The sequence below is a fragment of the Pangasianodon hypophthalmus genome, chromosome 6 (assembly GCF_027358585.1).
Source record: "Pangasianodon hypophthalmus isolate fPanHyp1 chromosome 6, fPanHyp1.pri, whole genome shotgun sequence".
NCBI lineage: Eukaryota > Metazoa > Chordata > Actinopteri > Siluriformes > Pangasiidae > Pangasianodon > Pangasianodon hypophthalmus.
This window is the reverse complement of record NC_069715.1, coordinates 15,069,551-15,087,232: the sequence shown is the minus strand read 5'-3', so window position 1 is coordinate 15,087,232 and position 17,682 is coordinate 15,069,551. Positions and strand designations below refer to the sequence as shown.

Here is a 17,682-nt window from a genome sequence, read left to right as displayed (position 1 = left end):
CTACAGGCAGTTTATAAATTACTCTCAAGCCAGCAAAAGTCCTTGTGGTCAGTGACTATGTAGTTTACAGCATCACCTTTTAATCCTTCTAAATAGCTTAGTGTAATGAAACACTATATTCAGGGAAAAATGGCATCCAGAAGTGATTTGTGTTTTGTGTGAGCAAAAAGAAATGATTATTGCAGTCATAGTTAACAACAAATGGATGTTTCTCTCAATAATTCAATATTGCAGTGAAGTGATTCAGATTTATATTTAAGACACTTTCTCTCTTCCTTTCCAGAGTATATAGTAGCATTTAATGGGTACTTCACGGCAAAGGCACGCAGTCACTTCATCAGCAGTGCCCTGCAGAACGCCAAGGCAGTGAACTGGAGAATTGTGCGACGTGAAAACCCGGCCAGCGACTACCCCAGCGACTTCGAGGTGGTGCAAATCCGACAGGATGCACACAGCAGTCTGCTTACGCTGCAGGACCACCCCTACATCAAGAGAGTCACCCCCCAGCGCAAGGTCTTCCGTACACTCAAACTGCTCAACGGTACGTTCAGGTCTACATTTAGCCATTACCCTACCCACTTCAGACTAACCACTACTAGCATGCTTGCTGTCTGTTTATATCTGAAGCACGTAGTGCGTGTGAATGGGCAGTGTGATGGCAGGAAGGAATACAGTGTGATGTGCAAGGATGTTGTAACTTCCTGTACATTGATATGGCCGATAATGCACATTTGGTTAAATTGTGAGATTAGGTCATTTTATCTTTCTTTTTTTTTGTACTGGAAAGCAATTTGATAATGTTCTATATCTGTATCTTTAGCTCATGAAACTATTATACACAAAGAAACACCCGATTTACACTTGCCTCATTTGAACCAAATGCAGTGACCGAAATTGCGCTCTATAAGGGGACTGTTGCCCACTGGGGGAAAGAGCAGCGGATGACTCAGAGACCAGCAGTCATTTATGTCTGGTTTGAATGAGAAGAAACAGACCCCCCAGTGGAGTGAGCATGGAAAGAATGTTGTGTCTTTCACACACACACTCCAACTCACACCCAGACTAACACAAGTCAGGCCAACATGTCAGTCTGCAGCCACTATAAAATCCTTGTTCAGTCCTGGTATCAACATCTCTACCTGGTGATCGTCATAAGTGGACAGCGCTAAGTGCAGGTGTGAACAGAGTCAAATGCATATTGTTTTCTGATCACTGAAACCACTTGTAGAGGTAGTTCGAGTCTCATGTGCCCACTTAACATTTGAATTGTGATGAGATACATGAAGCATGATTAGTTTAACAAAGGTTGCACCAAAATGTGTGCAGTATACAGTATACATTGAAGTTGTGGTATGGAGCTACAATTTTATCAAACCTAGCAATAATGTTAGCCCAAACCTGGTCACACGTGGTCACTTGACACATTTGAGACATTGAAAGATTTGAATGGTGCTGAGGGCCTTAAAAGTATGATTCCCTCCCCCCCAAAGACCCATATGTAGCAAAAGTCACAGGAACAGTATAGGATTCTGTGTGTAGTTTGATATTCATTGGATATGAAGAGTAAAAATACATCTGTGTCCAGGGAACTCGACTCAGAAAAACTGCATTATGTCATGGCTGGTTTCCCATTACATAGTCCATCAGTCTGAAGTGTACTCCCACACACATCCCACTTTCCTCATCAAACCTAGCAGCCATTTGCACAGGTTCAGAAGGAACATGCCTAAGAAAGTATTAATTGGCTGCCAGTCAGACATGGTAGGTGTTTGAATGACATATAAGTAGGGCTACAACTAATCAGTGTAGCCTTACATATATAGCAGTAATTATCATTAAACTTCACTAGGGCCTTGGCTGTGAGAGCCAGCGTGGGTAAAAAATGAATCTAATTATAGTCTGTGGAGGAGGACTTGGGGCATGTCTAAAAATCCTCATCAGTACCTCTTGAAATGATTAGAAGTGCAGGTCATTTTATTATGCCTACTCTCCATCTTTGGATTAGATCTCTGCATAAATAAAGCTTTACCACTTCATGACTGATTTTGCATGAACTTCAGATTGTGCCTCAAAATAGGATTAATAATAATCTCTCATTTGGCTATAGTGCTTAGTGAACCCATGAAGCAGCCATGGTTACAGAGATGGAACACCTGGTGAATCTGCTGTGTTTATTATAAAATTGATAAAAATGATTATAAAATTCTACAGTCATCTGTTTAATTCTAAGTCAGATCTTTTAACTCTAATAAATTGATTGTCATTTGTTTTTCTGACCTACACTCATGCACTTTATTAGGAACACCTGTACATCTACTGCACATCAGCCAATTGTGTGGCAGCGGTGCAGTGCGTAAAATCATGCAGATACGGGCCAGCAGCATTGCGTAATGTTCGACCATCAGAATGGGGGGAAAAATGATCTCCGTGATATTGACTGTGGCATGATTGTTTTTGCCAGATGGGCTGGTTTGAGTATTTCTATAACTGCTGATCTCCTGGGATTTACTCAGATAGAATTTACTCAGAATAGTGCAATAAAGAAAAAACATCCAGTGAGCAGCAGTCCTGCTGACAAAAACGCCTTGTTGATGAGAGAGATCAACAGAGAATGGCCAGACTGGTTTGAGCTGACAGAAAGGCTACAGTAACTCAGATAACCACTCTGAACAATTGTTGTGAGCAGAAAAGCATCTCAGAATGCACAACATGTCGAACATTGAGGCGGATAGGCTACAACAGCAGAAGACCACGTCAGGTTCCACTTCTATCAGCCAAGAACAGAAAGCTGAAGCTGCAGTGGGCACAGGCTTATAACCTGCCTTTGTCAACAGTCCAGACTGGTGGAGGTGGTGTAATGGTGTGGGGAATGTTTCCTTGGTATGCTTTGGGCCTAGGAATCAATCATGACTTGAATGCCACAGCCTATTTGAGTATCGTCGATGAGCATGTGCATCCCTTCATGGCCACAATTTACCCATCTTCTAATGGCTACCTCTAGCATGATAATGCACCATGTCACAAAGCAAAAGTCATCTCAAACTGGCATCATGAACATGACAATGAGTTCAGTGTTCTTCAGTGGCCTTCCCAGTCACCAGATCCGAATCCAATAGAACACTTTAGGGACGTGGTAGAACAGGAGATTTGCAGCATGAAATTTCACCTGAAAAATCTGCAGGAATTGCATGATGCGATCATGTGAACATGAACCAGAATCTCAAAGGAATGTATTGAAAATGTTGTGGAATCTATGCTACGAGAAACTGAGGCTGTTTTGAGAGCAAAAGGAGGCCTTACCCAGTGTTACTATAGTGTTCCTAAAGTGCTCAGTGCTCGCATTTGTGTGTTGGTGTGATAAAGTGATAAATTATGGAAGAAAAAAGACGTATTTGTGGATAAATCAGATAAAAAAGATCTATTTGTGGATAAATGTAATTAATTAATTAGGTAATTACCAAATATCTATCTGTCTGTGTGGGTGTATGCAGTTGGGTCCATAAATATTTGGACAGTGACATAGTTTTCGTAATTTCCTAAGACTTCAGACAGTCATTGACTGCAAAGGATTTTCATTCCAAGTATTAATATTTTTATTTGTTAGTTAACTGTTACTTTTGAGCCTGTGAAAATGGAGGGACTCCAAAAATGGCTGTAATTCCTAAACGGTTAATGCAATATTTTTATTAAACCCCTTGAATTAAAGCTGAAAGTCTACACTTCAATCACATCTTGACTGCTTCATTTCAAATCCATTATGGTGATGTACAGTGGCAAAATTATGAAAATTGTGTCACTGTTCAAATACTATATACAGTCAGTTCCATAAAAGAGAGAGAGAGAGAGAGTGTGTGTGTGTGTGTGTGTGTGTGTAATATATATAAATATATTTTTCAAGAGCACTTTTGAAAATACTTATTTGAATACAGCATCTTTTTCAAGATTTGTATGAAACAGATGAAAATTGTATCTTCTCTACTACGATTTCCTCTCAATATACTGTATCTTTATTCCTTTCTCTGTGTTCAGCTGGAGGTGATAGCAGCTCCTCCTGTAATGACACACGCTGGACACAGAAGTGGCAGTCATGGCAGTCATCTCGGCCACTGAGGAGGACTAGTCTGTCTCTGGGCTCGGGGTTCTGGCACGCCACAGGTCGCCACTCGAGCCGTCGCCTGCTCAGGGCCATCCCCCGCCACGTGGCCCAAATCCTGCAAGCTGATGTGCTGTGGCAGATGGGCCACACAGGTGAGTGCATGCGTGTGTGTGTGTGCATGTGTGTGTGTATGTGTTTTGGGGTTTCTTTGGATGGTTCAAAACATGGTAGATGCATATTTGCCTCACTTTGGTTGCTGGTGCCTATATGTCTTTGGATATGGCTCTATGGATTCACTGTTGACAACAAAATTCAACATATTAATTGAATTTGTATGTAAATTTAAAATTTCACACACTACAGTATGTTCTTGACACATGACATAGAAGACTGTCTACAAAGTTGTGTGTAATATATACCTATATGAAAGATATGCACAGCAGCATGAGAACTAAGGACTGATTAGTATCTAGCAGGACATTCTGTTTGAGAAAGGGAGAAAATGTAGTTCTCAAATTGTGAAGTAATCAGTGTTGGATGCATCAGAAAATTCTTGTTTACCGGTGGATTTCTCCTGGCCTTGATCGTCCATGTGTCCATCTCTCCACTGGCCGTGGATTGAGTGCAATGGCGCGTCTTTTGCTTTCATCAGTGGCAGAGAAGTTTACTCTGTTCTGCTGCTTTAACTCTCTGTGCTGTTTGGTGCCATCGTTCTGAGCAGGCATGGGACTTCTTGACCCTCTGGGCCTCAGTGTGAATGTGCTGGCTTTGTGTGAGGCTTGTGCAAATACGGTTTCAGTTTAACATTTCCTTTTTGAAACTTCATGCAGGTAATGTAGGCCACAAGCTCTGCACAGGGCAGCATATCTCTGCTGAGCACCCCAAAATTTATTTAATTAATATAATAAGTCTGAGGTACATTTTAGAAACGATGAAAGGAAGGAAGAGAACATCGCTCATCATGACGTAATCACATCCAGTTAATATTCTTTTTTTCTTAAAATTGTAATGTATAAAATAATAATTAATAAAAAATAAGAATCCTGATGTTCACAGATAAAATATCCATTGAAAGATATTAGATAAACTTCATTATTTGTTGTGTAATGGAGATTAAGATGTAAAATAAATTACATAAACGTAAACCCTTAAATGGAAAAATTGTAAACTAAATCAGTAAAAATGCCTTGATATTGCACGTTTTGTATCCTGGTCTGAATTCAATTTCATGATGATTCCTGGCTTCTTCGTAGGCTCGGGAGTGAAGGTGGCTGTATTTGACACTGGACTTAGTGAAAAGCACCCACATTTTAAGAATGTTAAAGAGAGGACCAACTGGACCAATGAGAAGACACTGGATGATGGTAAAACCCCAGTGTAATTTATTTTTGGCATGGAAAGCAGGCTAGAGTCTACATTGCAGCATTGTTTCAGTGAATGTCTGTGAGTATGTTACATGTGCACATAAATTGTCTGTTCTGTGTACAATATTACATTTGTGTTTGTAGGTTTGGGCCATGGCACCTTTGTGGCTGGAGTTATAGCCAGCATGAGGGAGTGTCAGGGCTTTGCTCCTGACTCTGAGTTGCACATTTTCAGAGTCTTCACCAATAGTCAGGTACACGTGCAGAGCATCTAGATCCTTTTGCTTAAGGTGTTCAAATTATACTGTTGCATCTATAGTTAAACCCATGCTTGCTAGCTTTATTCTGCAAAACTATTTGCTGCACCACCCTAGAATGTTCATTACTTAGTCTATGAATAGATTATTGAGTGGTTCTCTTGTGGATGTGTCATGAAAATGGTAGATTGGTGTTTAATTTTAGCCCTGTCCACATTCACCTTTGTATACAATGAGTCCTCAGAGTGACATAATCATTATGAAGCTGAAAGCTTTTCTTAACTGAGCACAGGAAGGATATAATCACAAACATGAATGAGAGAGTTCATAATATTTCTCTCAGGTGTCCTACACTTCTTGGTTCCTGGATGCCTTCAACTATGCCATCCTGAAGAAGATCAATGTCTTGAACCTCAGCATTGGTGGGCCAGACTTCATGGACCATCCATTTGTGGATAAGGTGCTCTTAGTGTCTCTTTTTTTCTTTCAGGTAGTTTCAGGGTGTTTTCACACCTATTAGTCCGTGCAAAATGACTGTGCACCTCAGTGTAAAATTGATATTTTTGGTTCATTTGATTTGGTTTCACATTGCACATAATTAAAGAAACCAGAAAAGGTCACAAATATCACCCAAGCATGGAGAATGCAAAGCTGCTGCTTAGAAAATTATATAAATAACTAGTTTTGTGTATCACATCCAGCTTATTTTCTATTTTTTTGTTTTCTATTTTCTTATTTTTCTATTTTTATTTTCTATTTTTTTGAACACATTGCATTTCTGCAGAGCTACAGCTCTGTTCTTTATCTCATTTACATGCCATGTTTGGTTCACTTTGTCTTAATTCAGTGTTGAATCACTTTCTCGCTGCATTTGAATGATGCACAGATCAGTTGTTTTGGTCCACACCTGAGTATGATTCTCACTTGCCCAATGCACCATGGTTTGATTCAAATTGATTACATATGAGCATATGAGAAATGCATAAAGGTCTGTATCAAAAAGTACCTTTAGAATAATAAGAGATGTAACATCAGTATCTTTTTAGACTTCTAAAAATTCTAAACCTGACTGCAGTGTATAGTCTACACATATCTGAGCTGATATCAGGTAACCTTCACAGCCTAACTCTGAATCAGTAAACAGATCATCATGAACTTTCAACAGGAATGCAGCCACTGATTTTTTCAGTCACAGCACATCAAAACACTGCAGGGAATTAAATATAGTTATTCAAATATTCACACACTGTTTGCCATTGTATGAAGTAATGTCCAAACAGTAACTCTTTCCTGGCTTTACCCCAGGTTTGGGAGCTCACTGCAAATGGGGTTATCATGGTGTCTGCTATTGGGAATGATGGCCCTCTCTATGGGTAAGTGGCAATGCTAATGAAACTGTGCAACAAATTGTTCAAATTTTGCCTTTATTTTTTTTTCTATGGTAATAATTTATTTACAATGTGTGTATGTGTGAACATCACAGTACTCTAAATAACCCTGCTGATCAAATGGATGTGATTGGGGTCGGAGGAATTGATTTTGAGGACAACATTGCCCGGTTCTCCTCTCGGGGCATGACAACATGGGTACGTCCTGTTTCATAGCAACACCACTGAACTGCAGCCCTCACCTGAAGGCTTGTGCATGGGCTTGTTGGTGCATGCCTAAGGACTTTGTGCTGACCTAGAAAGGCAGAAATATCCTACTTAGCATCTGAATTGAAGAGCTGATGTCTTAGCTTGTTCACCTTCAGGAAAGGTACATCGAATGTAGCCTGAGGTTTGCTCACACTTCAAAGGTCTCTTAACAGTCATTAATTCTGTCTGGGTCCAAGAAGCCCTGAATCATACTTGAGCTGGTGCCCTAACCTAAAGATCAGCTATTCTATCTATTCCCAATGAGAGATCTTTGGTAGTTTTTTGGCATACAAATTGATAAGCATGTTTTGTTTTTGGTTCTGATGCAGACAAACAATGTGATGGTTTAAACTTTTAAAATTCAGACTTACAATAATTGTGAAATATCTGAGTTATTGACTTGGAATGATGATGGTGATAATGTCTCAAGTTTGTATGAATGTTAGAATAATTAATGTCTGTTTGTGTCTTTCAGGAGTTGCCAGGTGGCTATGGCAGGGTGAAGCCTGACATTGTGACATATGGCTCTGGAGTCCGTGGCTCTGGGCTGAAAGAGGGCTGCCGCTCTCTGTCTGGCACCAGCGTGGCCTCTCCCGTGGTGGCCGGCGCAGTCACTCTTCTTGCCAGGTGAGACACGCCAACACAAATACTTTCCTTCTTAGCCTTTCTCTTTTAAGCCAACACAGTAGAATCAACATACGGTTTCCAAAATATTTTCTTTTACTTAGGTGGCTTTCTAATGAATAGCTGGTAACAAAATAAGATGGAAGATTTCACCTCAACTGAAATTTTTCTCCTTTCATAGTCAAAGAACATTGTGTTGATAGTAGGATTGAGTTGAGTTTTAAAGGATTATTATGTCTGGCTGTAGCCCTTCTTTTGTGTTGTCATCTTGTATTGCTTTAAAGCCAGTTTGCATTATGGTCATGTCTAGATATAACCACCCAAAGTGTTCACGTCACATGACCTGTATTCTGTTTAATTTTTACTACTTTTGTGCTGTCTGTCATTTTATATATCAAATTTTTGATAGATTTTTTTTTATTGTACCCAGTGGGCTATGTCATTTCCCTGCCTTCTGGTTTCTGTATATATAATGCTCTCTTTCTTGACATACAGTCATTGGCAGAATACCCTTTCCAAACCCGTTAAAACAAAAGTTTGTGGCTACAATGACTGCTGCTGTATTGTGTGTTTCCTTTAAAACACTCCCACTGATTTATTTATTTGTAACAAGCTCTGAATACAGTTTTATTTTAGATGTAGAGTGTATAACAGTGCTTGAGAGAGTCACTGCAAAGAGAGTCTGATAAAATTAAACAAGAGGCAGACAATTTGTCTCTGTTCATGTGCGCGAATGTCCCATTTGCGCCCACACACTCCTGTGGGACCAGTGAATCATTCAAACATTTCTTTTGTGCCACTGATGATTAACAACAAAAAACAAAGGCAGTGAATTAAAAGAATCAATCTCATCACCCTTAGAGAGAAAGCTTCAGATACTCTTTATCTTGCTGTCATGCTGCCTTTTTTTTATGTAGGTCAGGTCAGTTAATATGAACTGGATTGCAGCAATCCGAGGGTCTTTCACACTACATCTTCAGTGTCTTTATTCTCATTTTCTCTTTCTCAGAAGTGCTCGAGTCCTGCCCATGTGGCCTTCTTTTCCTCTTGTTAAACAATAATAACCTTGGACAGATTAATGCAGTTTAACTTGATCTCTTTGATATTTGTAAGTGATTGTTAGTATCTCGTGTTATCTCTTTTCTTTCGTACTCTCTCTACCTCAGTACGGTGTTGAATCGAGAGCTGGTAAACCCAGCCAGTATGAAGCAGGCTCTGATTGCATCGGCTCGCAGGCTCCCTGGAGTCAACATGTTTGAACAGGGCCATGGCAAACTGGACCTGCTCCGAGCGTACCAGATCCTCAACAGCTACAGACCCCAAGCCAGGTAAGACACACACATACACACACACACACTGTTGCTATGTAGGTCAAGCTTCTGAGAAAAATGGAGGACAGACTCATTGCATTAATCCAGTTAACACCAAATAATAGATCAGGTTTAGGAATCAAGAACAGTTTTAGGTGCCATCAGCAAGGTCATCAGTATGTTTTAGGTAGACACCCTAACATGAAGTTTTAATCTACCTCGACCAATGTTATCTAACATTGTCTAATGCTTCATGTTTCAGTCTCAGTCCAAGCTACATAGACCTGACAGAATGCCCCTATATGTGGCCCTACTGCTCCCAGCCCATTTACTATGGCGGCATGCCGACGATCGTCAATGTAACCATCCTGAATGGCATGGGTGTGACTGGCAGGATTGTGGACAAGGTAAAAAAAAATTTATACATGTAAGTAATTGATGCTGGGGGTTGATAGTTTGAACTGTTTTGCTGTTTTATGAAGAATGTGCCCTTATTAGGGATGCATCAATACTGACCTACATCCAATACCATGTGACGTAAGCCTACTGTACTATCACACTAAGAAACTAAAGGAACTACAGCATCTTCTTGCAATACAAGTAACCTGATAAAACATCTTATGTTGTTTAAATAGAGAGTGCAAGCGTGGCTGACCTGAGAGCACAGCCGTATGAGCGAGTATGGTGTTTAAAAATGAGCAAAAATTGGCATGAATTGTGCACACACACAGAGATATTCATCAGCATGAAGCAAGGATACAGAGAAACTGTTGCACATAAGAGCACATTAGTTCTGTGAGAACTGAGACACAAAGGCTTCCTTTCACCAAGATCTACTTGATGCGAGTCAAGAGCAACCAACATAAATAGCACTAAAAAAATTTCCCATAATGCCCCTAATTGCTTAATACTAAGGTTACTTATTTCAGTATCAGTATCTATATTATTGAGTACTAAAAACTACTTGTTCTCCGTCTGGAAAAAAAAATGGTATAGAGGCATCCCTAGGTTCCTCTCAGTAACTACCTGTACATTCCTTCAATAGCCCATCTGGCAGCCTTATCTGCCCCAGAATGGGGATCATATTGATGTGGCTGTGTCTTACTCGCCTGTGCTGTGGCCGTGGGCTGGCTACCTGGCTGTCTCTATATCTGTGGCCAAGAAAGCGGCATCCTGGGAGGGAATCGCTCAGGGTCATGTGATGCTCACTGTGGCCTCACCTGCAGAGAATGATGTGAGTAAAATTAAAAAATGTCTGTGCCGTTCCCTAGCAGAAAGTATTTGTTCTGAAATCTTCCACGAAAGCAGTCTAACAGTGTGTGACCATTTGTTTGTGTGTAGTCAGCAGTAGGAGGGGAAATAACCTCCACAGTGAAGCTGCCGGTGAAGGTGAAGATCGTGCCCACACCTCCTCGCAGTAAGAGGGTGTTATGGGACCAGTATCACAACCTGCGCTACCCACCTGGCTATTTTCCCCGAGATAACCTGCGCATGAAGAATGACCCGCTCGACTGGTTAATTGCTTACACTTAACAATTTCTTTAGTTTTATCACCTGTCAGTTATTTGAAAACATCCTGAATATTCTTGATATATTTGCCAAGTTATGTGTTCAGTTCAAATGAAGATGGACTGGTGGGGGGGGTGGGTGGGTGAGATAAAACAAAATAGGGTAGCATTCTGTAAAATTCCTTATTGTTATCCTGTTTTCTGTAATTGCCTGCAAATTATAAAAGCAAATTATAAAGCACTTTTTAAAATAAATTAATGAATCTCTGTGTGTTTCTATAGGAATGGTGATCATATCCATACCAACTTTAGAGATATGTACCAGCACCTCAGAAGTATGGGGTACTTTGTTGAAGTTTTGGGTTCACCCATTACATGTTTCGATGCCAGTCAGTATGGTAAGAGTATAGATTAGACTTTAGATTGTGACTAAATCATTATAAAATCTCAAATCAGCAATACTGTGGAACTGTATTAGTTCAATGCGATTTGTGTCCTGTGTTTGAAATGCAGGGACTCTGTTGATGGTGGACAGTGAGGAGGAGTATTTCCCAGAGGAGATCACTAAGCTGCGAAGGGACATAGATAATGGTCTGTCGCTCATCATCTTCAGTGATTGGTACAACACCTCAGTTATGAGAAAAGTGAAGTTCTACGATGAGAACACCAGGTATTCATGCCTGCCATGTCTCACTTCAGTGATCCACTAATATTCAATTATCTGTAGTGGTGTAAAGATTTAGTCAGTCTAAACTGCAGGACTAGTGTCCACATAACATTAGTTTTACTATAGCAAACTTAATTCCCATGAGAGCAGTGCTGAAGCAATGCTGTAGTGGGGAAATAATTATAACAGAAAAATGGTTATTGAAAATGCATTATAATAGAAAATAGAAGGAAAATATCTGAATGTATTAATGATGAAAAAGTGATTGTCTTGAAACATGGACAAATTCACTTGAAAAATGAGATTGGCTCCCAAAAGGCGCAACAGTTTCACCCTATCACCAGGAGATCGTGAGTACGAATCTCGATGATGCCACAGCCGGGAGCCCAAGAGAACAAAATTGCCATGCTCTCAGGGAGGGAGAGGTGACATACTCTCTCTCCGTATCAGTTACAGCGACACTAGCCAATCATGGGCGACTATGAGCTCATGCATGTGGAAGTGGCTAGATAGCGTTTTCCTCAGTGTGTTACACCGCCCACTGATGAGCAGCAGTTCGAAAAGATATGGCCAGCTGGCTTCACATGCCTTGGAGGAAGCATGTAATAGCCTTCGCCCTCCCTGGTTGGTAGCTATCGTGTGATAGGGAAGAGCTGCGTGATGGGTGGGAATTGGCCATGACTAAACTTAAAAAAGGAAAAATGAGATCTCAAAGTAAGAATCTCTTATTGTGCATTGCAAGCAACATTTTTCTTTGTCAAGTCAGTGTGTGTTTCTGTGGTTCCAATCATGCCACTCCATCCTTGGGGGACAAGCAGCAGACAGGACAGGATTTCTGCTTGGCACTAACTTGACAGTTATATCTCATGTACCACTAAATATTACAAAGCCCTTGACTAAGAAAAGTGATTAAAAAAGAATGGCTGAGCTCCTCAACAATTACACACCACTGTTAAAATGGCAGGTTTTTGTGGTGAAAAAAAATTAAACCAAGATAAATCATGTCAGAACTTTTTCCACCCTCAATGTATAATTACAGTGTATAAAAATGATCATATAATCAGATAATAATCAGAAAAAAATTAGGGAAAAACCTCTTATTCTTCATATGTCTTCATATGTCCAAGCCCAACTAAAACTAAAACACCCCAAACCAAAAAGTGTAAAAAATGTGTTATGGTCTGATGAGACCAATTCCAAAAGCTGTAATAATTCCATAATTCTAAAAGGTATGTCTGGTGCAAAAGCACATCACCATTATGCTTTAGGGCTGCCTTTCTTCAGCCAGAAATGGGGCTTTCATCAAGGTGGAGGGAATCACAAATAGCTACAAATACTAGTCGATTTTAGTGCAAAACCTTCAGGTGTCTGTTAGTAAGCTGAAGATGAAAAACATACATCCAGATCAACAAAGGAATGGCTTAACCAAAAGAAAATCAATGTGTTTGAGTGACCTAGCCAAAGCCCAGACCTGCATCCAGCTAAAAATCTGTGGGGTGACCTGAAGTGGGCTGTGCACAGGAGATGCCCAGCTAATTTGACAGATCTAGAATGTTTTTGCAAGGAAGAGTGGGAAAATGTTGGCAAGTCAAGATGCACCATGCTGATAGACTTTTACTCAGAAGACTGTGTAATAAAATCAGAAGGTGTTTTAACAAAGTATTAGTTTAGGGGTGTGCACACTTATGCAACTATTGTAAGTTTTCTATTTTTCTTTTTGCCCTGAAAGTTTCTGATTGTTTTTCACTTTATTTGTGTACTTTGCAATGTCACATTAAAGGTGGAAAAAGAGCTGACGTAATTTATCTTAGTGTCATTCTTTTACTTCGCAAAAACCTGCCATTTTTTACAGGGGTATGTAGAATTTTCATTCCACTCTACATTTCCTTGGCATTTGTATTGAAAGACATGATTGTGAAAAGAGCCTCACACATTAGATGATTAATTATATTAGCTCATAAATTTAATTGCATATTATAGTTGTCACAATATATGCCATATTCACATTTCATTTATTTGAGCCTGTTCATATCTTAACTATGAAGCCTTTTAATGTATGTACTGGCTGTGTGAATGGACTTGTATTTGCTTTTGTAGGCAATGGTGGATGCCGGACACAGGGGGCGCCAATGTCCCAGCATTGAATGACCTCATCTCTGTATGGGGTATGGCCTTCAGTGATGGACTGTACGAGGGAGACTTCACAATGGCAGATCATGACAGTAAGATTTTACTATAACGCATTGTATTTCTCATTGGTTTAATGACATTAAGAATGACAAAGTCATTGTAAACAGGTAACAAGTGTACATGGGTGACAAGTACACATTGTGATCTATTCTCTCAAACCCTATTTAGAGCGTGTCTGGAACGCATATGATCACACTGCATCTGTAATATAAACATTAATGCTTCTCAATGCTTCAGGGGACAAGACTATTTTATTATCTTGATAAAATATTTATTTAGCTCATGACCATAGAATACAGTGGGGCAGTTGAGGCACTGATAATGACATAGCCTCAAACAAGTCTAAGTTGAGAAGATATTTATTCTATAGGCTACTAGTGAATTTTTAGAGTAACCCTGTAATGGTCAACAACATACAGTCATCCAGCATGCAGTTTTGAGCTGTTTGACGTACCTTTGCGCAGCTGCGTTTGATACAGCGGGTGCATTCCTGTCGCCATTAATCATGGTAGCTAGATTTCAGCAAAATGTTTAGTGCAACTACAAACATTTACATTACATTTACATTTATGGCATTTGGCAGACGCCCTTATCCAGAGCGACTTACAATTATCTCATTTATACGACTGAGCAGTTGAGGGTTAAGGGCCTTGCTCAAGGGCCCAGCAGTGGCAGCCTGGTGGTGCTGGGATTTGAACTCACAACCTTCTAATCAGGAGTCTAACGTCTTAACCACTGAGCTACCACAAACCACACAAAAGTTGTGAAATTAGCCCAAAGAAAATCCAGACATTGGAAAAGGGAAATGCATTCTTCTTTTTCTCAGTGTTTGCACTGGAAACAAGGTCAGTGTTGTATATGCATTTCTTTATAATCCAGCTTCCCCTCTCCCAATCTTTGTAAAATATCTTACAGTAGAAGTGGAAAATCCTGTACATCATAGACACACTGTCTACTGCACTTATACTTTGCCTTTGTTTGCAGTAATCTATTAGATTTAGTTCAGATTATTTGTCATAAAACAAGATCTTGGTGGCTGTTGAATATTTTTAAGCTAGTCCAATTTGGTACGGCCATGGACTGTGTGTATAGATGAATCGAGCTGTTGCATACACACAAGGATTCGTGAGATTTCCTGTGCAAACGTTACCGATAGACTGAATTCTTCTATGTGAGCATTACGAAAGCACATAGATTAAAAAATAAATTTAAATGACTTTATTGACCAGATTATGATTTGGTCAGGTCTGAAATTTGTTGTAAAAGAGATATAATAGATTGCTTTGAGATTTCATCAGAAAAATAGATGGGATCATTTTGGCCCACTTTCTGTAGAAGATGCCATAAGTAATCACTCCCGTTGGTATGAAACACTAGTGGGTGTCATAGGTATGTATGGCTGGAAGTTGGGTGTGTTCTTCCATGTTGACATATAACATTCTCTCTCTCTATTTCTCTCTATCTTTCTTTCTCTGCCTCATTAGTGTACTATGCCTCAGGCTGTAGCATTTCACGTTTTCCAGAGGATGGGCTCGTTATTGCACAAACCCTAAAGGATCAAGGTAAAATCACCCACTCTCGTGGCACACTCCTGCCACAGCCTCACTCTTGTTGCCATGGCTACCAGTGATTTGCTGTCATTCTCTTGTTCTTTGATTCTCCAACACAATGCACAGACAAACCCAAGCCTAGTGTTCTGCTCTTTATATATGTTTCTAGGACTAGAGGTGTTAAAACAAGAGACTGCGGTGGTGGATAACGTTCCAGTGCTTGGATTATACCAGACACCCTCAGAAGGAGGAGGTCGCATTGCACTGTATGGAGACTCTAACTGCATAGATGACAGTCACAGGCAGAAAGGTGGCATTCAGTTGTCTTTTTAAAATTGTGTATGTAAGCTCTGGGAGAATAATCTGGGGGTTCCACTGTTTTATCTTTTTTAATGATGTAATGGCAAATTAAATTAGGAAGATACAAACTGTTTGCAGGTTAATCATATTATATGCTGAACATGGTCTTAATCTTGTACTCTTATTCTGGTGTCTGGCTTGATGTTGGTGTGTATCTGTAGACTGTTTCTGGCTTCTTGATGCTCTGCTGCAGTACACATCTTACGGTGTGACTTCACCTAGCTTCCTCCACTCTCAAAACAAAGTGCCATCTCCTACAGGCAATGACAGACCTCTGCCAGAGAGGCTGGAGGGTAAGACCAACCCTGGAGATCAGCTTTATGTTCTTCCAGATTGCAGTATATTACACCAACATTTGCTGTAAAACCTTTATCAGGTTAACCCTCTGTGACCTGGCACTGGTGAATGAAATGTTACCGAAGGCCAATGTTAATACTCTTTTCTTCTTATTCTTTTTTTTTTTTTTTTTTTTTTTTTTTTTTTATTTCTCAGGTAATCACCTCTACCGCTACTCAAAAGTGCTAGAGGCCCACCTGGGTGACCCAAAGCCGCGCCCTCTACCTGCCTGCCCTCACTTGTCTTGGGCCAAACCTCAGCCACTTAATGAAACGGCTCCCAGGTCAGTGCCTGTGCAACTACTCCTTTACCATCAGGGCCCAAAAGATTGGATTTAACTTTGTTTTCTCTGCAGTAACCTGTGGAAACACCAGAAGCTGCTTTCTGTGGACATGGACAAGGTGGTGCTACCCAATGTAAGGTCATATCGACCCCAGGTCAGACCTCTGTCACCAGGGGAGAGTGAAACCTGGGACATTCCTGGAGGTGAGATAGGCTTAAGACCAGGCCTTATTTGGGCAATGCAGATCCTGGCTATTCATTAAACAATATCAAGAATATCTTTGACAAATTTTCAGTCATTGATGACAAATTGAATATCTAGAAGTAAGTAATAAGCCCATGTGGCTGGATGTGTGTTATGGTATGTGCTAATTAATTACAGGACAAAAAACAACTTAAAATCTTCTAGTCACCCGTGTGTAATAACACACCTTCAACAATTCCACTCTTGTGTGAATATAATGCAAATCATATTATAGTCTCACACACACTGCCTGTTTGCCTGTTTTATCAGTTTGTCTCTTAGATGACTAGACAAAGACAAGAGTGAAACATTAATCTGTGTATTGTGTTTTCAGGTATAATGCCAGGTCGCTATAATCAGGAAGTGGGTCAGACCATTCCCATGTTTGCTTTTCTGGGTGCCATGGTCGTGTTGTCCTTCTTCGTGGTACAGCTGACTAAGTCCAGGAGCAAGCCAAAGCGCAGGAAACCACGCATTAAAAGGCCCACCTATCTCCAACAGCAGCAGCAGCTCCCTCACACAGGCAAAAACCCTACAGTGTGACATTGCCTTGCTCTGAAACCGTAACACACTGAGACTTTAAGGTGGTGGATTAAATTTGCTACAGACTAAATTGTCATGTGACACACAGTGCTTATGAAACTGCCATCTTGACCTCCATTTGTGGGGTTTTCCTATGGACATCGATGTTCCTTTCTCCAAAAGAAACTTTCATTTCAATGACCAAAATCAACCTTTTTTTAAATTTATTGACAATGTTTGATGATTTCAGCCCTTGATATGTATGTCAAAATGGACAGCCATGAAAAAAACAATTTATTACACAAAGTGTAAAGTTCTGGATATTTTTAAATACCTTTTTCATACCTCTTTGTCTTCATAGTCAATATTTGGGATTGAGTCATTTTGTTCTTTATGTCCTGTTTGTGTTTTTATATAATAAGCTTCTGATAATTTTGTAAATAGCAATCATGATTTTTCACCTTTGTTGGTGGGCTAGCATTAAAAATGTCATCTGCAATAAAGCATTACACCTGCCTCTGCTTTCTTATCGCCTCCAAAGGAAGTCTGTCTAAACCAGGGTTAACAACAGTTGATCACTAATTTAAATGTGATGGAAGATATCATAAGTAATATTTGATAAGTTGAAAGAGATACTATACATTCCACAGGTCTTGTTTATACAGCAAATACATTCAAAAGCAAACATAATTAAAGTGGTACCAGGGCCTTCATGTTACATGTGACGTAATGTCT

At 39.9% G+C, this 17,682-nt stretch overlaps 1 protein-coding gene across 3 annotated transcripts in view; it reads left to right on the top strand.

The window, feature by feature from the left end:
* mbtps1 (membrane-bound transcription factor peptidase, site 1) overlaps positions 1 to 17,463 on the top strand; it is a 29,611-nt gene extending 12,148 nt beyond the window's left edge. For all 3 annotated transcript variants that reach the window (XM_034305368.2, XM_053234971.1, XM_053234970.1), the window contains 21 exons: positions 284 to 541; positions 4,030 to 4,248; positions 5,350 to 5,460; positions 5,605 to 5,714; positions 6,061 to 6,177; positions 7,023 to 7,090; positions 7,201 to 7,303; positions 7,830 to 7,981; positions 9,145 to 9,306; positions 9,551 to 9,695; positions 10,334 to 10,522; positions 10,630 to 10,802; positions 11,079 to 11,194; positions 11,310 to 11,466; positions 13,561 to 13,685; positions 15,138 to 15,215; positions 15,373 to 15,513; positions 15,725 to 15,856; positions 16,056 to 16,182; positions 16,255 to 16,385; positions 16,760 to 17,463. In XM_034305368.2, coding sequence (XP_034161259.2) covers positions 284 to 541; positions 4,030 to 4,248; positions 5,350 to 5,460; positions 5,605 to 5,714; positions 6,061 to 6,177; positions 7,023 to 7,090; positions 7,201 to 7,303; positions 7,830 to 7,981; positions 9,145 to 9,306; positions 9,551 to 9,695; positions 10,334 to 10,522; positions 10,630 to 10,802; positions 11,079 to 11,194; positions 11,310 to 11,466; positions 13,561 to 13,685; positions 15,138 to 15,215; positions 15,373 to 15,513; positions 15,725 to 15,856; positions 16,056 to 16,182; positions 16,255 to 16,385; positions 16,760 to 16,968 — 3,023 coding nt within the window. In that variant the 3' untranslated portion in view covers positions 16,969 to 17,463. The remainder of the gene's footprint in view (positions 1 to 283; positions 542 to 4,029; positions 4,249 to 5,349; positions 5,461 to 5,604; positions 5,715 to 6,060; positions 6,178 to 7,022; positions 7,091 to 7,200; positions 7,304 to 7,829; positions 7,982 to 9,144; positions 9,307 to 9,550; positions 9,696 to 10,333; positions 10,523 to 10,629; positions 10,803 to 11,078; positions 11,195 to 11,309; positions 11,467 to 13,560; positions 13,686 to 15,137; positions 15,216 to 15,372; positions 15,514 to 15,724; positions 15,857 to 16,055; positions 16,183 to 16,254; positions 16,386 to 16,759) is intronic.
* Positions 17,464 to 17,682: the final 219 nt, after the last annotated feature.